Here is a 22,708-nt window from a genome sequence, read left to right on the forward strand (position 1 = left end):
TTGTGGATCGGGATGCGGTTGCGGCGATTTGAATGTACGGTGCGAAAGCAGGGCACAACCAAACTGGGTGTGTGAGGCCTGATGGATTGGTGGTATGGCAGTAAGGACATCGAGGGGGCAGGTGAGGGGTACACCACTTGCGAAGGCTGAATTTGCAACATATTTGTTAATAAAGATTTTGCCTGAGGCGGCCGAGGTAGCCAGCTGGAGTTTGGGCTTTTAGACGGGCGCGTCGATCCTTCGGGTGCTGCTGGCAAGGACGGGTGGGACCGCGACGGCCTTACCCCAGGCTCCAGTGGAGGATGGGAGGGGGAACTCTCCTGAGCGGCCTGATGGGCCGCCTGGTTGCCTGAAGAAAATGGTTCGTGGCCAGGTGCCCAGTCGACGCGGATGTTGGTGTTCGTCTGTAGCCTGTATCTGTGTCTGTAGCCTTCCTCGTCTCTCTTGCGCTGGTTGTTTTCTATCATCATGGAGGAGTTCCATTGGAGGAGTTGAATTTGAAACAGAATTTCGTGGATGACAGGATGGGTGGAATTATACAATCGGAAAGCTGCTCGTAAGAATCTGTGAGGATGTGCATGAAGGGCGGTAGAGGTTGAGTTTAGAAAAAACCAGCTGAACATAGAAACAAAGGACTAAATGTTAAAAAATTCCCCCGCATTTCCCCGAGGGGGAGAATGTGAAAGTGCGAATGCACGGTTGTCGGCCCGCTTGCGGCGCTTGCGCTCGGCCCCCGCAGCCCACCGCCTCGCCGCCTTCTCTTCCATCGGGTTTGTAGTATCACGTGTACACCACGCAGTTATCAAGCCGCTATAACGCCGCTGAGTCGCCAACGCACGCCGCTGACGACGTAGTTTGAATGCGTTAAAGATATAAGGCGCGTCACTAACACTGATATCAGCGTCGCGTCCGTGGCTTGGTCGGTAGAGCGTCGCGCTGCGGCCGCAAAGTCCTCGGATCGAAACCTGGCGCCGGATGCTGTTTCTTTTTTAAATATAGAGGAGCACTGCGGACGCCGACGCCGCCGGCGGCGGTGGATGGTTTGGGGTCGCTTATAAAGTGCATTCGCACTTAAAAGGGACGCCGACATGCCCCCGCGGGAGGGGCACGAGTAAATGCAGAGCATTAGCGGCGTTACGCGCGTGGCGGTGGCGATGGGTGTTGTAATGGTGGTGGTAGGGTTGTTGTTGTTGTCGGTATGATTGGGGAGAGAGAGAACGAGACGAGTATTAGGTAACGTCAAGTGTTATTCTCGGCTTCTCGTGCACGTAGGTCGGCGTCGGCAGCGCGCTTACGCCGCTTGCGCTCGGCGTCGGCAGCACGCCGCCTGGCCGCCTTGTCTTCCGCCGACGATGCCGTTGATCCCGAAGATGAAGATGACGATGGCACGATGTCTTGAACTGGTGCCGCGACGCTGAAGTTGGATTGCGTCGCGGTACTAGTTGAAGGTCTTGCTTCCATCGCTTAGCAACTGCGACAACCGCGACGAGAAGAGAGCGAAGCAGAACTGGGGCGGTATTCTCGAGTTTTGTCCTTTTGCGTCCCTTTCAAAAGTGTCCCTTTTGGCAAGCCCTGATTGGCTAAAAGCAAACAACCGGAAGTGACGTAACGCAAACGCGGCAAACCTACTGCCAACGCTCACTGCTTAACCGGAAGTACGTCACGAGGAAGGGGCGCAAAAGGGACGTTTTCAAAAGGGACAGTTACGAGAATACCGCCCCTGGAGTGCGGCTGACGCGCCGACACCCGGGTTTATATTCCCAACGAACGCAGTAGAGGGAGAGGAGGCTGAGAGAGAGCGCGCTATCACGCCACCGTCACGCCACGACGCACCCGCACCTGCTGTTGCTACGGTGCTTACAACGCCGGAGCGCGCGCTGCACCTGTTGTTGCAAGCGTGTTGAGGGCGAGGAGGAGTGGGGGAGACGGCGCAGCTGCCGTAGTGCGGACGCCGAGTTACGGACGCATAACATCGTGAGTTAAAGAAATGCTCTGCATTTAAAACTGACAGGGACAATGCTGACAGGGACAAAAACTGACCGGGACAATCCAGCATTGTCCCTGTCAGTTTTTGTTAACATTTAGTCCTTTGTTTCTATGTTCAGCTGGTTTCTTCTAAACTTAATATGCACCTACTAGCCCAGCAACAAATTCTCCGGTAGAGGTTGGTCCGAGTGGTTAATAGCGTACACTTCTGTATCGAGGCTGGAAAGTTCTGTGCCAAGTAAGGTGGTGTACTCTGGGAGAACCGGGGCCTCGGGGCACATCCAAGCAAGGCCCGTGCCATAATGGTTTACGCTTGCGTCTGTTAAAATGTCCAGTTCGTTCTGAAGGCGATCCCTTTGTCTGCAGAAGTTGTGAACCCTGTGATGCCATTGGCTTTTAAAGTACTAAAAGTGAATAAACTGCCCCACAGTGTGGTGTACCTACTTTTTTCTGTTGCATGCAGCCAAATCAGCTGGTGACGGGCAGTCAATTTTTTATTTTTTATGAGCGTTTATTTTTTCCCCACCACCCTCTTGAATCCACAGCGCAAACAACGAACAGGGACAGCAAGGCGCACAGTCACCGACTTACAACTGATGCCGATTTTCTGTGACGTCTGGCATATAAATATAGCAAAAATCAGCGCAACCGGAAGATCGACACATAACGCACGAAAACAAAATAACAAAACTGCTGCCACGACATCACTACCACCGTGGACAGTGTGTAAGCACATGGTGGTAGTCATTTCCCTGTATTGATGTGCCAGACATCAGCGTCAGTTGTCCTTGTTTGTTGTTTGCGCTGCAGTGCATTCAAGCCGAAGCCCAGTTGGCCGAAGAGCGTGCCTCCTCAGCAGGGCGGCGGGTAGGCCTGGACGAGCAGCTTGGCGCCCTTGGCCACCTCGTAGGCACCCTGGATGAGCTGGCAGCCCCCGAGGCCCGAGGCGGCCCAGAGCTGCAGCTGGTGGGCGCTGGCCGTCAGCCGCCACAGGCACTCGCCCAGGGCGCCCCCCGGCGGGCGGCTGCTGCCAAACAGCGCACTCATGCACAGCACCGCCTGCGTTGAGGGAGGGAACAACAGCACTGGATTCGTGAGCGCCTCTGGCTGTTGTGGTGGTGGTCCTAAGTTGAAGGAGGGAAAGGAGCGTGAGTTGCGTCGCATATGGCTGAATCCATCTTTTCTCTTTTTTGCGACCCTAAAACGATGCCCCGGTCAATCAGCGAATCTGCCAAAAAGCAAGCACTACAAAGCACTAAATCAGCATGTGTGTATTACAAGAATGTCCGGCGCCTACAACAAAGGCTGAGGTATTTTACTCTAATCTAACCACTACGAAGTACGTAATTATATGCCTCACGGAAACGTAACTGCACGACTCATGCACAAATGCGCAATATTTCCCACCTGGACACACGGATTTCCGCAGTGCAATTATGCCTCAACTCATCAAAAAGAGGAGGAGGTGCACGAATTGCGGTTGACAGCTCGCTCAACATACGCTGTAGAGGTGGTCATCTAGAGCTCTACGAGAGAAGTGTTTGTACTGAGGTGTCCGCCACAAATGTAATGGGAAATTATTACTTGCCACTTCTTTATGATGCTACCAAATTCATCCACCATTTTCAGAGCCTCAAGCAAATTGTAGATTTTTCAAAACATAATGTCCACATTTATGGTGATATTAACCGGCCTAGCATGGACTGGCAACTGCAGGTGTTCACGAGGTTGCTACTGCCTCGTGCCCGAAAGCATCTCTTATGTTGAACTTCATATTTCATCCCTATATCAAAAGAAGGCTTGCGCAAGCAACTAGGGAACATTTCTTGACCTTACACTAACATCCAGACGGCTTCACTAACACATGTACATATCTATTGTTTTCATTTAAGGCTGTGAGGCAAGTTCGTCCTGCACAAATAAAGTTCTCATTTGAACAGTCGTACCCCACAATAGCGAATCCGCTGGGAAAAGCCTTTGCGGGAATTTCGTTGACACAAAAACGAAACAAAGAACAGAAGAGTCACTTTGCGAACCTCACCTTTCAGTAACTTCACAGCTCAGCCTCCCCACTGCTAGTCGCGGGCGCCTACGAATGAAAAAGCCAAAACGGCCTGCTCCTCGGCACCGAGTATGTCCGAGCATGCAAGCCGAGTCCAGCTTCTTGCGCTTGGCCTGAGTGAGCCCTGCTTCGTTGGCATCCAGACAGGCCACAGCAGTGCCAGAAAACTGTGGCCTTTCAAAATGGTCAAGTGAGCCGCAGGCGGTTCGTTCCAAACTCGTCGGCGCTATCCTCCCTTCTTCCACTTGGGACTCCACCGATTTGCTAACTTCCCTTTACGTCAATCATGGAAGTCCTATTCAGAGAACACAATTACTTCACAATTAATTCACTTGAGGAACCTGATCTGAGTATCTTTGACTGTTGCGGCACTTCTGTAAGAGCTGTTAAAAATGCACCTAAAGCCCGAGTGTGTTCTTTTGTGTTGTAGAATCATGTGCGAGCCAGTCATGTGACGTTTGTTCAATTGTTATTTTTATTTTCATTTTCATGCTCTTGTTTCTCTATTAGACATATCTCCCTCTCCTCTCCTTTTCCTCGTTTCTTCTGTGCCCTATGCTGAAGGCATGCTGTTTGCAGGCACTTATCCAAATAATTAAGTAAATAAATAAACAGCAGTGTGCTTCGGGCAACCACATTATAAGCGGTACGCTTATGCAATGAGTTCTTTCTAGTACAGCTGGCCAGGAAAATACACGTTATACCTGGCCCTATAAGCTGTTACGTTACACATGGTCTACACTGCACAACACTCCCATAGCCCAACTGCAAGCCTACCAGGCTCGTAAAACCCCGAAACAGAAGTTGTTTTTCAGCACCATAGGAGTGATGTGACAGGACCTTGAGCATATTCATTGTTTTTATACATTTTTGTTTAAGTTCTTTGATATGTAGGATAAACGTCAGTTTTTCACCAAGAACTATGCTTAAGGCAGAATTTTGAACGACAAAGGGCTATTTTTTTCTTCGCAATTAGGAAAATACTGGACATTGCAGCTTGTTTTTTTATGAATACAGATAGCGGATCTCCTTACGTTGCAATTCAACTGAAGGCCTACTAGCACAATGGTCGCCTGCCTTGTAAATGCTTCTTAGATTTCATGCTCGCGCTGACCCTTATCGTGCAACACGCGTATCGTGGAATCTGGGCGAGCACCCGTGGTCGCGACAGTGTGAGGCAAGGTTGCTGCCAGTGCCCGTTTTTAGTGTGTTTGCGTGCTCGCGGAGTCGATCATTTAAAGAGCGTCCGGTTTGACCAATATAGGTCTTCCCACAGGACAGCGGAACTTCGTACACAACGCAGCACCTACCGTCTACGCAAGGTTTTGTGTGGCCTTGCACGCAAAAGGTGCCCTTTGGCTCATTTGAGTTCACTCGCCTGCAAAGGCCACCCAGTTTGGTGCAGAAAACACTACTCCAACCCCTGCGTGTCCCGCTACCTTTTTCAACATGTGCGCAACTCCATGCAAATAAGGGATGACAGCGATTTTCGCCGGCGTATCTTTCACTGATCCACCTTCGCTGCGTTTGTGAATCTGCCCGAGCAACACCTCAGCTAAGTCACGAAGCAAGGCAGCTGGGAAGCCTGCCGACAAAAGCCTCGCAACCTGCCAATTGAAACTGGCCTCTACTTCATGCGGGCAAGACCTCTTTAGGGAGCCCTTTATAGCGGCTAAGGCAATGCTGCGTTTCACTATTTCGGAATGGGCAGAGGAGAACGGAAGCAGGCTTTTCCTCGAGCGGGGTGCATACCTCCAGCAAACATGGCTTGCAGGAGGAGGTCCAAGGAAGTTCTCTTGTAAGCACGAGGCCAGCTGGGGTGTTTTCGAAAATGTCCGTGATGCGCTGCACATGTTCTTCCAAGTCATCAGTCACACACTCGAAAAGCCCCAAGAAGTCATCTAGGTAGCGGAAAGAGCGCACGGTTTTGGAAGCACGAAGCATAACCTCCAATTGCCGCCCGTACCGCGCCAGCCGGAGGTCGCTCAGCCTAATAGCCAAGCTTCTCAATGAAGAATTCCACAAGAGAAGAGTGAAGTAGAGGCCCAATAGATCCAAGAAAGTGTTGACGTCCACATTCTGGAAGCGGACGGCTCCATAGTGGTCGATTCCCTCAGATACGACCTCCATGATCTCGGTGTGCGGCAATGAGTGAACAACTTTACCGGAGCTTCAAATGAATGGTGCGCGCAGGCACCAGATGGGGCGGTTCCTTATTCGAGGGACCCATATGTGTCCAGTAATTCTTCTCCTCGAGCCACCAGCCGTTGCTGAATGGCGAGGTCAGAGCTGGACAGTAAGGTCTCCCATCGCTCGAGCGGGTTGGAATTGGGGGAGGGGGGAAGGGTGTAGGGGGGTGTCTCGAGTTTTTGCACTCCCCAATAATGTGCGCGAGAGTGCCAGTTAAATTTCGCCTCTCCATCTTCTTGGCGAACTGATGGAGACGAAATAGTGATGTTCTTTTGATCTCGACTCGACTCGCTCCGATGACCGACGACCGATGCTTAGAGCGGGTGAGGGATGAGGACTGCCTTCCTTGCTGGATATTAGGTTTATTTACACTATTTACACTACTCCAACGTTACATCAGGTCAGAGTGACGGTTACATTGTCACTCTGACAGCAGCAGCCTGTTCGGCCGAGATCTATACTCTTAGATCCCTCTCGACCGACCCTCGAGAAAACCCAACACTCCGGTTTTGATAGCAAAAACCCCGCCTCCAAAAAGGGGGCGTTCAAGAAAGAGAGAAAAACCTTTCAAAACAATTATTACAAACCATTGATTGGCCACAGGAACCAGCCAATCACACACATGTTCGCACCTGCGGTCACGTGACCTAACACTCTCTCTTACACACTCATAGTGCGTTTCTCACGAACGCCATAGCACCCGACAAACAAATACAGGACATCTGTGGCCTAAGTGGACACACATTGCGTTCAGCGGGCGGCATCTGCACGAAAGCCAAGCGGAAGGCTTACAGCGGTATTTGCGAGGCTAACATCCCCCCGCGTCTGCCCTGCCCCCTCGTCTGCGCGCGCGTCGGGACAATGCGGGAGTCGCCGCTAATCCCCTCCCAGACTAAGGACGCCGCCGCCTGCCGTCTGTCCCCCGGGAAGAGGCGCTTCAGGCCCAAGCGATCGTCTTCAAGGCGAACGACCCGTCAACGGAGCGCTCCCGGCGCCGGCTTCGCAGATTCTCAAAAACTTACACCGCGCGCCCGTTCGACACTAAGATACGCACCATCATTCAGCTTCCCGTCAGCTTGCCATGCCGAATGACCCTGCCACCTTCGACGCGACAGAGGTACTCAGGCTAATCGCCCCCGTCCTTTGACACACAAAAGGACGGGCACAACACACGCTCTCCGCGGCTCCGAACTTGGCGTCCGTGCGGCTACATGAAAGGGACACAGGATCGTAGCTACCAGCGGAGGCGCCGCCAATACATGGGCCACCGGCGGCCTTCATTAATTGCATGCGGAGCCCGAACTTAACAGTGCCGTCTCCCCGGCAGAACGGACATGTGTTGTCGTGTTCTGCAGGGTACATTTTGTGCAGAAGCGCCGGGTGTGCGAGCGACCCTGCCTGTAACCGGCGCAATATCGTCTGCTGCCGTCTGCTTAGTTGCTTGTGCGGCTTCGGAAGCCTCGTTCTACTTTCTTTGTACAGGCGGACGATCTCCTTATAACTCGTGACGGGGTGTGGTTGCTCTTCCTCGGCCCGGATGGCTAGTTCTCGGGCATAGTGGTCGGCGGTGACGTTGCCTTCCACGAGCGAGTGAGCCGGGACCCACACGAGCTCGGTGACTCGTCCCGGTGTTGTGGGATGTCTCTCGAGTATAGTTGCTGCCGCAGAGGAGACGATCCCCTTCCGATAGCTTGCGTACGCTTTCTTGGAGTCGGTAACCACCGTGCTGACCTCCGGCATGGCTAGGGCCAGCGCTATGGCTACCTCTTCTGCCACGGTCGGGTCCGTAGTCTTCACCGACGGGCAGGTCTTCAGCTCGTCGATGTCCGTTACGGCCACCACGGCCTTTGTTCCGTGGTTTGGGAGTGAGGCGTCCACGTACCGGACCTGGGGGTCCTCCTCCAGCTTCCGGGCCAGGGCTTTGGCCCACGCCGTCCGCCTGCCTTCGTGCCGTTCCACTGTCATGTTGCGCGGTAACGGTTTGGTTGTGATGGAGTCACGCCATCCCTGAGGGAGTGGTGCCTCTTCCGTCTGGGGTTCAACCTGCCATCCTATATTGTGTAGGACGGCTCTTCCGTGTTCTGTCCTGCTCAGACGAACTCTCTGGTTGGACAAGTGTGCTTCGATGAGTTCGTCCGTGGTGTTGAGGGTGCCCATTTCCATCAATCTTTTCGTTGACGAGTACATTGGCAAACCCATGGCTATCTTGGTGGCTTTACGCATCGCCGTGTCCAGCGCTTCCTTGTCCGCCTTCGTTAGCCGGAGGTACGGGGCGGAGTAGGTTACGCGGGACACGACGAACGCCTCCGCAGTGCGTCTTCTTCTTTCAGACCGCGGTTGCGGTTCGCAACTCTACGTATCATGCTTGCGATCTGTTCAGTCGAGTGCTTAATCTTGGTGACGGCGGCCGAGGCTTTTTCGTCTCCCCTGAGTAACAGGCCCAGGATCCGAATCTGTTCAGTCGGTATGATTTGCGTGCCGTCGATGGTTACGGTTACGTTCGGGGGTGCTTGCTTCTTTGGCCTGCCCGGTTGGACGATGAGCAGTTCTGACTTCTGCGGGGCGCAGCTCAGGCCGCAGGACTTGGCGTATCCGTGGACAGTCTCCGCCGCTCTCTGCAGCACTCCTTCTATCCAGGCGTCAGAGCCCGCGCGGTTGGTCCACACCGTGATGTCATCGGCGTATAATGCGTGGCTCACACCGTCTATTCGCTCGAGTAACGAGGGTAGGGGAAGGAGTGCCGGGTTGAACAGCAGAGGCGACAGGACAGACCCCTGAGGGGTTCCCCTGTACCCCAGTTCCACGGGTTCTGACATCTCCTTGCCAATCCTGATCATTGCCGTTCTTTTCGTCAGGAAGTCTTTGATGTAGCCGAACGTACGCCGGCCGCATCCCGTCCTTCCTAGATTTTCCAGCACGGCCGCGTGCGACACGTTATCGAACGCCCCTTTCAGATCTAGGGCCAGTATCGCTCGCGGTGCTGTCTTCGTTGCTTCCTTCACCACCAGTTCACTGAGCTGGATCATCACGTCTTGCGTGCTTAGATGTTGTCTGAAGCCGAACATCGTGGCCGGCATCTGTCCCGTCTTATCTAGATGAGCTTGCAGCCTCTTGAACACCATGCGCTCGACCACCTTCCCAACGCAGGAGGTCAGCGATATCGGACGCATGTTTTCGATCTTGAGCGGTTTGCCGGGCTTCGGTATGAACCTGACTTCGGCCGTTTTCCATTCGGGCGGTAGCCGCGACTTCTCCCAGGCCTTGTTGATGTGACCCAGCAGTTCTCTTGCCGCCGCATTGCTCATGTTACCGAGCAATTTGTAGGTAATCGTGTCCGTACCGGGAGCACTGCTCTTGTTACCTTCGTCTATTGGGGACCAAAGCTCAGCCGTGGTGAAAGGTTCGTCGAGGTCCGGGTTCTCCGGCCCCGCATACTCGTCAGGGATCGGATACTGGCCTTCCTCTGTTTTGAAGTACGTCCGTTCCAGGTCGTTCAGCAGGCGCTGTCCATCCCCGTTGTAGGCGTTCAGTGTCTTGATCAAATGGCGATTGCCGGCCGTCTTGCTGCTCAGCGGGTCGATGGGATGTCTCAGGAGACACCACGTCTTCCGCGCCGACAGCTTGCCCTGCAGGCCATCACATACGCTGAGCCAGTTTTCGCGGCATAGCTTGCTCGCGTACTCGGCTATTTCCCTATTCAACCTCGCTATTCTTTTGACTAACTTCTTATTGTGACGCTGCCGTTTCCACCTTCGCGTGAGCGAGTGGCGCGCCGCCCACATGTGCGCGAGGCGGGCGTCCACGAAGGGTGTTTGCGCAGTCGTCACAATTTCCTTAGTGCACTTGTCGAGCGTTGTCTTTTGCTCGCGGGCCCACTCGGCGTACGTTTGGTTGCTTCTTTCGTCTCGGCCTTCTTCGGTGTCCGAGTCTTCTTCATTTGCTTTCTCTTCGGTGTGCTTTCGCATCCGGTCCCAGTCCGTTACCCTGGCCTTGCCCAGCGTTGCCCGGTAACTCGGTCCTTGAATTTGAATGTAGATAAGGTAGTGGTCGGACCCGAAGTCTTGGTCCTTGCACTGCCAAGCCACCGGTGCCGTTCCCCAGAGCCACGATAGGTCCGGCGTGGTGTCTCGGCAGGCGCTGTTGCCTCTCCGGGTGACCGCCCCCGGCTCGTTCAGGAGTACCATGTCTTGGTCTTCCATTACTTGCGCTAATTTTGTCCCTCTCTTGGTTTGAAGCTTGTAGCCCCATTTCGGATGAGGAGCGTTAAAGTCGCCGAGTATCAGGAGCGTCCTGTTCCCGGCAATCTTTTTCGCTTCTCGCACCTTCTTATCGAAATCGTACTGTTTTTGCGAGGGTCTGCAGTACGCGCTCATATTAAACATGTTTCCGGCATTGCCAACCGTTCTCGAATGTACCTCCACCAGCGTGTGCTCGCAGCCGCTCTGGGCAGTTACATGCTGCGTTGTGGCCACGTTGTTTCGTACAAGCACCGCCGTGCCGCGCTCCGTCGGGTCCGTGTAGGTCACGTACCCCGGCAGGCGCGGTCTGGCGTGCGTTTCTTGCAACGCAATCACGTCTGGTTTCTGGTCTAGGCTTTCAATATGAAGTAATAGTTCGCTGTCTTTGTTGCGAATTCCTCTGCAGTTCCATTGGTACACTATCGTGGTGTCTCCCCCCCGATTATTCTTTGCTTCATTTGTTCTCTTCATCTTCTTCGGGCGTTTCTAGGCGGCCACGTCTGTTCGCGACCGATGCTTTGAGTCTTTCGTTTCGCTTCTTGCGTAGTGAACTTGTCGAGCGTAGTCTTTTGCTCGCGGGCCCACTTGGCGTACGTTTGGTTGCTTCTTTCGTCTCGGCCTTCTTCGGTGTCCGAGTCTTCTTCTTCATTTGCTTTCTCTTCGGTGTGCTTTCGCATCCGGTCCCAGTCCGTTACCCTGGCCTTGCCCAGCGTTGCCCGGTAACTCGGTCCTTGAATTTGAATGTAGATAAGGTAGTGGTCGGACCCGAAGTCTTGGTCCTCGCACTGCCAAGCCACCGGTGCCGTTCCCCAGAGCCACGATAGGTCCGGCGTGGTGTCTCGGCAGGCGCTGTTGCCTCTCCGGGTGACCGCCCCCGGCTCGTTCAGGAGTACCATGTCTTGGTCTTCCATTACTTGCGCTAATTTTGTCCCTCTCTTGGTTTGATGCTTGTAGCCCCATTTCGGATGAGGAGCGTTAAAGTCGCCGAGTATCAGGAGCGTCCTGTTCCCGGCAATCTTTTTCGCTTCTCGCACCATCTTATCGAAATCGTACTGTTTTTGCGAGGGTCTGCAGTACGCGCTCATATTAAACATGCTTCCGGCATTGCCAACCGTTCTCGAATGTACCTCCACCAGCGTGTGCTCGCAGCCGCTCTAGGCAGTTACATGCTGCGTTGTAGCCACGTTGTTTCGTACAAGCACCGCCGTGCCGAGCTCCGTCGGGTCCGTGTAGGTCACGTACCCCGGCAGGCGCGGTCTGGCGTGCGTTTCTTGCAACGCAATCACGTCTGGTTTCTGGTCTAGGCTTTCAATATGAAGTAATAGTTCGCTGTCTTTGTTGCGAATTCCTCTGCAGTTCCATTGGTACACTATCGTGGTGTCTCCCCCCCGATTATTCTTTCCTTCATTTGTTCTCTTCATCTTCTTCGGGCGTTTCTAGGCGGCCACGTCTGTTCGCGACCGATGCTTTGAGTCTTTCGTTTCGCTTCTTGCGTAGTGCGGCGAGCCTTCCCTGCGCTGTGTTGTTGGCGGCCATGGCGTTCACGCGCGCCGCCAGTCGTTCGTGCTTTACGGATAGTGTTTCAACCTTTACTTCGAGGTTGTCTACCCTGACGCTCACTCGGTTGACTGCTGCGAGGATCGCTTCGAGCTTCTCCTCGATCACCTTGCACCAACTGGGGTTCTGTACCTCCGGAGCTGGGGCTGCGGCTTTGCGGGCCTCGCTGGCTGGGGTCGTCTCGGCGTCCATCGCCTCTTGGCTACCCGATGCTTCCTGTGCGGTCTTCGACGCCCCTTCCCGCACTATGCGGGCCAGCGGCGTCTCCCTCCGCGGCATCTTTCTCTGCTTCTCAGTGGGGTCCGTGGCTGCTACGCTCGCTGTTTGCTGAGCAACCACTCTGGTCGCTGTATGTTCGCTGGCCAATTTCGCGATCTTATCCATCAGCGACTTAATCTGCGCGTTCTGCTTTTCTATGATTTCTCTGAGTTCGGCACTCTCGTCCTTCGGCTTTGCCGCCGATGCTACTTGGTTAGAAGTTTGGGGTTGCGGAGGGGGGATCTGGGGAGTTACCGCGCTAGGGACGAGCGGCGGAAATTCTTCCGCTCGAGCTACGGGAGATCCATCTGTCCAGCCCACCTTCTTCTCGGCGAGCAGGATCCCTCGGCGTGTGCTCGGCCTGGTCCCCGATCTGGAACTCGCCCTGGAGCTGGCCCGGAACCTCGAACTGGTGCGGCGGTTGCCGGCCACGCCTCCCGCTCCACCGCGCCTGGTTGATGGTGTGCGGCCGCGGGAGCAGGAGCGCGACTGACGGCGGCGGCGCTGGCGGCTTTGGTGTCTGCCCCCGCCCCCGCGGGCCGGCGTCCTCGATCGGCTCCGGGAAGCGGAGCTCCGTTGGGGTCGCCCGGCATGACCTGTCATCTTTTGGTCTCTTTCGTCGGACTCTTCCTCCGCGCGCTGGCGTTCCCAACGGCGGCGTCTGACCACGTACGGCGTCTTGTTACATCGGCGGTCGCCCGTCATGTGCTTGCCGCTACATAGTGCGCACTTGGGATCGCTCCCGTGTTCTTCGTCTGGGTTACTCAGTCCGCAGCCCCTGCAGATACGATCTTGCGGGTTCGGGCACACATCCATTCGGTGACCCACTCTTCCACATTGATAGCAAACATCGATTTGTTTCCGATGTAACGTGCATTCCATCAAGACGTTGCCGTACTTCACGTAATTCGGGACCTTGTGGCCCTCAAACGCGATCACGACGGTCTTCGTCTTGCCGATGCGATTGGCTTGAAGTGCAGTCGGATTGTATTTATGCACTGTGAGGTCTTGGATCTCTTCAGCCGTGTCCTCCAAGGGAACGCCGCGTATAACACCCTTGACGGTGCCTCGGGGGGCCGACTCATAGGCGCTTACCGCGTGCGCCGTGCCTCGAACATCGATGCACTCCACGGCCACGTACTTGTCTGCCCTGTCCCGCGATGGCGTACTTATAATGATTATATTTTGCTGGTTGTTCAAGCAAATCACGTCTTCTCTTGCTTCCATTGCGCCGATCTGAGCCGCCGCCGTTACTGCTCTGCTGTCTTCTGCCCGCGACACTTGGCTCACACGAAGCCCTCCGCGCGGCCGCATAATGACCTTTGTGTCGTCGCGCGGCAGCTCCGGCAGACGCGCGGCCTTTAACAATTTCCCTTTGTTTATCTTCTTCTGCGTCCTTTGATGACGTAGAATTAACGCCGCCCGTGGCGCCGTCGAGGTCGGCGGCCTGTCCATCTTGGATCCCTTTCTGCACGTTAGGCTTAGGTCCATCGCGCGGTTCTGCTTGATTTTTTTCCCAGCGGTTTTCCATTCGTGGGCTCTGGTCACTTGTTCTGGAGAAATCTCAACGCCATCAACTTCTACACGCATTGCGGTAGCTATTTTAGGTCAAAAAACCATGCCTGGCCTCCAAAATCGGAAACGTTGGCCTCAGTTCGGCGGGGCCCGAGAGCCAGGCCTACCGCTTCCCTCGGCAGAGCCGAATTCGACGTTAGGCCTAATGACGGGCGCTCCTCGCGGGGCACAAAATCGTCTCTAAATTCCGAAAAAATGCCCCCCTACCTCGAACTCGGGTGTCCAGAGAATCCTCGTAGGTTCGCACATTCGGGCAATGCACTTTCGCAATAGTTTCGGCTAATTAACCGGCACAATGAGCAGAAAACTGCAAGGAGACAAGCGCAGCCGGCCGAGCGCGTCTTCTTCGTGTGCGGCAAAGAATGTAGAGGTCCTTAATGTCTAAGGAGAACCCATGCACATGAGAGGAGCATTGCCGTTGTAGGGGCTCCTGACCAGGAAAGGGTCGTTGATTTTCAGCTGGGAAACGACCTCTGCACAAACTTCCCCAGAATGGCTAGGGCAGATTCACAAACGCAGCGAAGGTGGATCAGTGAAAGAAAGGCCGGTGAAAATCGCTGTCATCCCTTAAGTGCATGGAGTTGCGCACATGTTGAAAAAGGTAGCGGGACGCGCAGGGGTTGGAGTAGTGCTTTCTGCACCAAACAAACTGGGTGGCTCTGCAGGCGAGTGAACGCAAATGAGCCAAAGGGCACCTTTTGCGTGAAAGGCTACACAAAACCTTGCGTAGGCTGTAGGTGCTGCGTTGTGTATGAAGTTCTGCTGTCCTGTGGGAAGACCTATATTGGTCAAACCGGACGCTCTTTAAAGGGGCCCTGAAAGGCGTTTTGAGCACACTAAATGAAGTAGCGCACTCGTTAGATTGGGTCGTCAACGTCATCTGTGCCAAGTATAACTCTTTAACGCGCAGCGGAAAGCTCCCACTTTTGTTGCAAAGTTTGTCGCTTTTTTCTCACCCTTCCCTTCGTGTTTTTCGACGCCGCATCTTCACATGTCTACGTCATCGATTCCCAGATGTTCGTCATGAGCTAGACATCCTGCTATTGGGCGGCTTTTTCACGCACTTCCGGCAAAGAGATGAGTCGCCTGCTCAGCGTCGACTCGCCGCTGATCTGCCAGCGGAGTGCCGGAGTGCTTGGACATTTTACGACAAACGAAACAAGTGTAAACAAACGCTTAACCGTTTGTATTGAATGCAACACGGCCATAACACGACATGGATATTCTCTTACCTGAGTACTTTCCATAAAGAAAGCGTTGAAGCCCCGTGGTACTTCTTTCGTGCAATCGCAGAGAACGCCCTGAGCCGAATGCCCGGGTTTGATGCATACATTTTATTCAACTTCAAAACAATCCAGATATGCATTTCGAACGAACACGTCATAACATGCGTTGCAAGTCTGAACCGCGATTGACAGACGATCGGTTGCCTCCTCCTGCCCGTCGTAAATTCAACACTCACCTCGCGCGCGGTTTGCGGGGACGAACAGGAAGTCACTTAACTCTGGGGCACAAGCCGAGATGGCTTTTAGCCACGCACACTGCACATACCCCATGCGAGGTTGAGTCGTACGTCGCTCGAGAAAGATAATCCAGACCATGGGAAGCACTATCCACCCGCAGAAGCACAACGTCGCATTTCATCGCGAAACAAAGGCGTCCACAATCCACAACACACACACCATCGCCTCCTGTAATGCCAAACGCATCTCGCACTTCCCAATGGGAGTGAGTGGTACGCCTGCAGTGCCCACATGTCGCGAGGTGGGGCCCCGAGCTGAACCGGGATCATGCAACCGTAACTGACTTCTGGAGCGGTTTGTGCCTTGTTGCCAAGGCAACCGATGTTTGAGATTGTCAAAGAAATGGCGCTCGCTCTAGCGCTAGAAAGCTCAGAGCCGCGCCAGAGCATGGTTCGGCAACGTTGCCGCTCTCCACCACGCGTCGCCCCAAGCTGAACTGGTCACATGATTGAAGCGTTTTGTGCACGGGTTCTGTATCGGTTTAAAATATCTTTTTCACATGCCGCCGGCAGGAATTACCACCGCCGCAAAATAAGGCCCGGCACCAGCAGGGCCACATCTGATACGGCGCTTTTTGGATAAACAGTGGGCGGTGCATGAAACGGACCGAGCGCAAGATCTTCCGCGTGGGCTGCGAGTTCGCCGCCGATAAAAAGTCACGTGCCGCCGATAGGAACTGCAGCAACGTACACCGCGAAAGGGAAAGGCCAGGCCGCTGCACAAATGCAGCCAGATTTTTTCGTTCGCTTTTCCAGCCTTGAGCGGAGTGCGGGATTCATGGTGTCAACAAAGCTTGCCCGTAGCAGACGGCAGTCTGAGGAGCGCCATAGCGGAAGTACGTCACCGCTGAGGAGCGCAGCATCATGGGAGGGAAGGCTCGCGCGCCGTCAACAGCGAAAGGAGGAGGAAACGCGGCGCGACGATAATGCGCGGTTTTTGATTTACGATTTCTCAGCTAATACTCATCGCTTTAACAAAATTCTTGCGGGAGGAGATTGCTAATACATTGCTTTATTTGGTTACATGTGCATCCATGCATCGGTGGAAGGTATTTCAGGACCCCTTTAAATGATCGACTCCGCGAGCACGCAAACACACTAAAAACGGGCACTGGCAGCAACCTCACACTGTCGTGACCACGGGTGCTCGCCCAGATTCCACGATACGTGTGTTGCACGAACATATAATGGTGAGCGCAAGCATGAAATCTAAGAAGCATACCTCATTCACAAGGCAGGCGATCATTGTGCTAGTAAGCCTTCAGTTGAATTACGACGTAAGGAGATCCGCTGTCTGTATTCATAAAAAAAAACAAGCTGCAATGTCCAGTATTACCTTTCCTTGCCTTGCGGCTCTGGCCACGTGTTAGATCGCACGCGCAGTATCAGCATTGCTTTTTTGGTCATAGCACATGTGTAGATCCTGCGTTTTGTGTTTATTTCTAGACGTACAACCTCCCAAATTTTTAATAATATAGCCGGAGCGATGACCGATCGGCATGTGAGCGCCTTATCACGGTGTTCACCGGCAAAATAGGCGAGGTTACGGGCACGTGCATCGAGCTGTCTGTTGTGGGAGCGTCGTCTGCTCCGCTGTTCTTCTCAGGGCAGCACACTGTTTTTCTTATTTTGCAAGGCCATTTCGCTACCGCCAAAGATAGCTAAGCAGCTTGGGGCACAAAGTTATTCAGATGCAGTGGCGGGGGTGTACCACTCTCAAGGAAACAGCGTAGCAGACGACACCAATACAGCAGATAGCCCTATGCGCATGCGCGTACTCTCGCCTATTTTGCCGGTGAACACCGTGATAAGGCGCTCACATGTCGATCGGTCGTCGCTCCCGCTATATTATTAAAAATTTAGGAGGCTGTACTTACTTTTCATCATGATTCCTTCTCGCCTTCCTTCTTTGGGTATATTTCGCAAGCCGCTGAAAACAGTGTTTTTATTACATCGGTACTATTTCCTGTATCTTCCATGATAACCGGCTGATTTTTTTTCCTGTGATCTACATGATTGTCACATCTACTGTGCCAGAATTGAAAATACGCACTTAACGATTTTTTTGCTATAGAATTTTTAACATGTAAATTAAACCAAAATTTAGGTCCTGGAGGAAAAAAATGTTAAAAACTTTAATTTTCGTCACATTTCAAAAATTCTCGTATAGTTAAAAGAGCTTACAATTTCAAATAAAATGATGTATGCATTATGTAGATACCTTTAGTAGCATGTAGATAACTTTAAGGAGCAGAACACGCATGCGCGCCTGCCGACGGTGATATCCCATCTATGCTTCTCAACCCAGTTCATTTAACGCGGCTTCGAGCATTATTCGCAGCATACTGCCCTCAGCGATGGCGCTAATAGCAGAGGCGGTATCTGACAACGTTGCTCCCACACCTTCAGCGCACGCGAGCTGCTGGAGAAGCGTCGCAATCGCAGGGATCTGAAGTGACAATTTTTCTTTTCTAATATTTTTAGGAGGCTCTGCAATCAGCGCCATCACCGAGACCAGTATGCTGACATTAATGCTCGAAGCCGCGTTAAAAGAAGGGGGTTGCGAAGTATAGATGGGCGATCACCATCGGCAGGCGCACATGCGTGTTCTGCTCCTTTAGTTTACCGCCGGTGCAGCTACACGGTGCTCCTATGCGGTTCGGCCTCAGCTCCCGTGCTCCAATTACTTATGACGGCACCTGTACCTCAACATGACCAAAATAGCATGGGATGTTTAGGGCTTACCCTGTGCCCTTAAGAACTTCTGTTCTTTTTTGACCTGAATCAGGACTTCGTTCCGTTTGATGTCTGGATCTGGCCGCACCCTACGTCTTTTGAAGAACCAACATAAGTGCTGTTAACTTGGCTCAGCTCAAAACCGCTTTTATCCGCCCAGCCCACTAGTTTGTTGAAACCAAGCTGGACTTGCCGTTCGCATATTGACAATTTGCACGTCATATTGACAATTTGCCATGTCATAAGCCTTTTCAATATGAAAAAATATGGTCACACAATACTGTTTGTGTATAAAGGCATCTTTTACATATGATAGTAAACCAATAAGCTGATAATTGGTGGTGGATCCTAAACCCTGCCTGGCAGCTCTCAAAAAGACCATTGTACTCCAAAAAGTACATGTTTCATTATCACTTTTTCGAGGAGCTTACTCGCGCAGCTTGTCAGAGCGATGGGATGATAACTTGCGGGCAAAGGGTCTAGCCGTCCTTCAGAAAAGCCACAACTATGGCCTCCCTCCAAGGCCTTGGGAGGCGCCCTGAAGGCCATATTTTGTTGTATAGGTGTAGGAGGGTTTCAAGAGTGTCTGCGTGTATCAGCAGCTGGCATGAAGCAAAAACGGGGGGTTGTAAGAGGCATTTGATTTATTGTTGTCGTGTAAAAGGCTTGATTTCATAAGATATTTTGTCTTTCATGAATGTCTTCGTGCAGTGTGCAGAACTGAACATGTGTTGGAAATGGTGTGCAAGTGTGCTATCCTGGTCTTCAAGTGTGCCCCTCTTGTGCTGACCAGGGGCAGGCTGTGTGTCTCCTGTGAAATGGAGAGACGAGCTGGGTGGTGTACACCAGTTAAAATTGAAGCGCGAACTCGAGACAAGAACAAGAAGGAAGGACGACGACGGCGCTTAGTCCTCTTGTCCGATGTATGTATCTTTTATCCTTTAAGTTAACGTACTCGTGCCAGACTGTGTGTGTGTGTGTCTGTGTGTTAGTTTATGGACGTCAGAAAGGCCTGCCACGACGCACACACTTCCCAAGCACCTTTGCCCGGTTAAAGGAGATGAGATTGTCAGACGTGTGGTACCGACGAAGGCGATACCCCACACCTTTTTCTGGGCCTCTCGTGCCCGCCTACAGTGCTCGTTCAGCTAGGGCTTCCTCGCATTGCGCGGGGCCCCAGAGGCCTGGGGAATGGGCTTTTCGGAGGTGCTGAGGCTGTGCGCCGAGATGAGCTGGGCTCCCCCGTCCACGTGTAGGCAGGCTCAGTCACGAGCGCTTTCCCACACCCCACCATTTTGGACTGACGAATGCGAGTGTGAACAGCGGCGTAGCCAGGCTGACCCCCGAAATTTTTGTGGTCGGTGCCGTGCTCCCTGTTATGCGTGGTACATCACATGCAACCTAAGGTGAATATCGCTCGAACGTGTCGCTTTTAGAAACATTCACGTCTCAATGCCTGTCCCACACATAGAACAAAGCGCCTCTGTCAGGATGATTTCGGAGGGGTGCAGCCCACAAGGCGATGTCCCCCTCGGGTAAGCTAAGCGCAGGAGGTTCCTTATAACTCTCCCAAATACCATGCCTTGCCTGGCACAGAGATAATTGGCCGGCTGGGCCATTCTCCGCTGGAAAATCACTCTCTCCCCCACACCGAATCCTGTCAGCTGCTCTTCCCTCCCCCTCTGTTGAGAGGCAAAACTTCGCCATGTAAATATTATCCGTTCAATAGACACTTTCTCTCTCTGAAGATGAGGTCTGCAGCGGCTGGCAAGGGGGTCTTGGACTGAGGACTTTACCTGCTGAAGATTTTGCAGCAATAAAGATCCTCCTCCTTCGAAGAGGAAAACTGCGCTCGACCTCGACACAGCAAGGGCACGTCACGGTGTGGCAGTGTAAGGAAGCAGTAGTCTGCAGTAATTGGTGGGGGAAACTGTGGGCCATTGATGGGTGAAGAAAAAGGAACCGACGATCCTTGACTGTCTAAGCAGAACCACGCGCAGCACAGCAGTGGCAGAGAACAAAGAAAAAATGAAAACGGCGATTCTGCGCACCGCGCAAATGAGGGCAGTGCACGGAAAGAGGACCTTTGTGAGCAAGGTGCACAGCAACTGATGCCGCTGTTCCGCGCGTCACCCTTTACATCCCCTTAGGATGGGGTGGTCCCAGCGTGGTGCTGCAGGCGGATTGGACAGATTTGTTCCGCTGTCCCTCATCTCGGAAACAAAAAGGCCGCACTGCGACTCGCAGAGTTGGTTCCACACCTGCAAAGATGGTTTCCACGGTCGTTTTTTTTTCCTGTGCCGCAAAAACTGAAGCACCCCAGTCTTTTTGGGAAGCTCATTCCAACAGATAAACGAGGCCTCAATTTAATGCAAATCATTTCCTTCCACTGATTTATCCTTGCATGATGACTGATGTCTTGCGACGGTAGAGGTTGCACCGTGCCTTACCAATGTAGATCATTTCTGAATTCTATGCCATTTAGGTAATAATTTCCTGATATTTAAACGGGGCCATATTAATTTAGTAAGTGTCAGGAACACAGAAAATTTTTACTTTGCTTCATAACTAGAACGCAATATCGCGTCGGATAAACATAACCGTTGAAATAGCGGCAGGCAAGTAAAGGCTCGTCGCGCAAATGTATTGACAGAAGCGCCTTTTACAGGCATGACACTCGATGTGAGGTAGCGGATGTCGCATGGTGTGCCGGTTACGGTGACCTTTCCTAACATGTTTTATGCCAATGCAAGCATCCATTGTAACACCTTGCATGAAAGGTATCATAGCAGCATGGAGAAGTGAAGAACCTTCGTGCTGTTTTAGAGGAAACGAATGTGCCTTTCCGGCAGAGTTTTCTTCTTCAACTCTTTTTTGCCTTTTTGGAAGGTTTGTGGGTGCAAAAGTGTCATTCTTTCAATATTCAGCCAGCCCCCCATGGCCAGTGAATGTCAGAGTTAAAATACGACACAGACCACGGTCCTTCTCAAGACCACCGGTCGGACCTGATGTGACGCTGCCTAGATACCCAACTGCTATTGATATACTCTAAAATATTTGTTCTCGTGCCACATAGAGTTACAATCTTTCAACAATTTAAAATACGACACAGATCACGGGCCCTCTCAAGACCACCGGTCCGACCTGATGTGACGCTGCCTAGATCCGCGACTGTTACTGATATTGTGGGATCCGTCGACCCCCAAGGACGAGACTCGAGCGTCAAGGGGGGAGAGAAGCGACCATCAAGGTCTGCATTTAATGGGACGTCGAAGGGAACAGAAGACGAAGAAGCAATGCGTGCGCTCATGCGACCCGAGACGATGATGATGCCAGCCAAGGCAGATTGGCCGAAGGCCATCACGCCGATCAGGTTAACTGGCCGCAGCAGGTTGATGGCGGTCGATGGCGATGGAGCTGTGATCTCAAAAAGATTGTAGTAGTATGTGGGTGTTTATGGCGCAAGGGCAGCCAAGGCCAAAGAGCGCCAAGATAATATTTAGTGGTCCTTCGCTGTCATTTTAGTGTCTAAAATGTGTATGTTATGAGTATGATCCTAATACTAAAAGAGCTTAATATACGGGTGTAAGGGGCCCTGATATTAAAAATATGAAGATGGTCATAATGGTGGATGAAGGTGACCATGATGGGTGCATAACCCTCGGTAGCTCTCTTAATGCTGAGAGATCCGAAAGTTACATGTGCTACGAGATGAGATTTAAAAAATCGGCTTCGGCGAGATATGGCGAGACCACTGGTTCGTCTCCTAAAAATAAAGAGGGATGAAGTGGAATTCTGTACTTGTATAAATCAGGGAAGTGTCGCTGTCTCACATCGTTTAAGGATTTGCATTCGATTAATATATGTAGTACTGAAAGCCGCTCGGCACATCTGTTGCAGACTGGGGGTAATGAACCAGTTAGGAGATACGAATGTGTGCCATGTGTATGGCCTATTCGAAGCCTGCACATGGATGTTTCATTGAACCTATTTTGTTTGTCTGTCATGTATTTGCCTATCTGGGGTTTTATTGTGTGTAGTTTATTGTGTGTTTGTTCATCCCAGTGTTGTTGCCAGCGTTCGCGGAGACGTCTTCGTATTACTGGTTTCATGTCCTCATATGGTACCTGTGAGATTTCGACATCACTGCGCAAGGCGGCCAGCGCAGCATTTTTGTCTGCGATCTCATTTTCTCGTATACCACAATGCCCTGGAACCCAGCATACTATTATCTTCAGCCCTGGAGCATGTGCTGTCACCATTTCCTGACTGACTCTGTTCATGATCACATTGCGACTATGCTTTCGTGAGTGTAGTGACCTGACGACGCTCAGAGAATGTGTAAAAATAATTGATTGCTGTGTTTTTGTTGGTGTAATGTGCTGTAGTGTTAGAAGAATTCCATGTGCTTCTGCCGTGAAAATTCCAGAATTTACATTCATCCTTTTTCCCCTGCAAAAGTTAGGGCCATGTGCAGCACACGAAACAGCAGTAGCACTTTTCGAGCCATCTGTATAGAAAGCATTGTACTGCTAGTACTTGTGTTGTATGTGTAGAAAATGTTGTACAATGAGCTCTCTTGGT

At 52.4% G+C, this 22,708-nt stretch overlaps 1 protein-coding gene across 6 annotated transcripts in view; it reads right to left on the reverse strand.

The window, feature by feature from the left end:
• Positions 1-2,462: 2,462 nt before the first annotated feature.
• Positions 2,463-22,708, reverse strand: part of Git (ARF GTPase-activating protein GIT1) — a 340,959-nt gene continuing 320,713 nt past the window's right edge. For 5 of the 6 annotated variants that reach the window (XM_077695261.1, XM_077695259.1, XM_077695260.1 and 2 more), the window contains one exon: positions 2,463-3,045. In XM_077695261.1, coding sequence (XP_077551387.1) covers positions 2,839-3,045 — 207 coding nt within the window. In that variant the 3' untranslated portion in view covers positions 2,463-2,838. The remainder of the gene's footprint in view (positions 3,046-22,708) is intronic. The other variant, XM_077695263.1, reaches the window with a different exon arrangement.

The sequence above is a fragment of the Haemaphysalis longicornis genome, unplaced genomic scaffold, assembly GCF_048455015.1.
Source record: "Haemaphysalis longicornis isolate Haplotype H1 unplaced genomic scaffold, Haemaphysalis longicornis Haplotype H1 scaffold_14, whole genome shotgun sequence".
NCBI lineage: Eukaryota > Metazoa > Arthropoda > Arachnida > Ixodida > Ixodidae > Haemaphysalis > Haemaphysalis longicornis.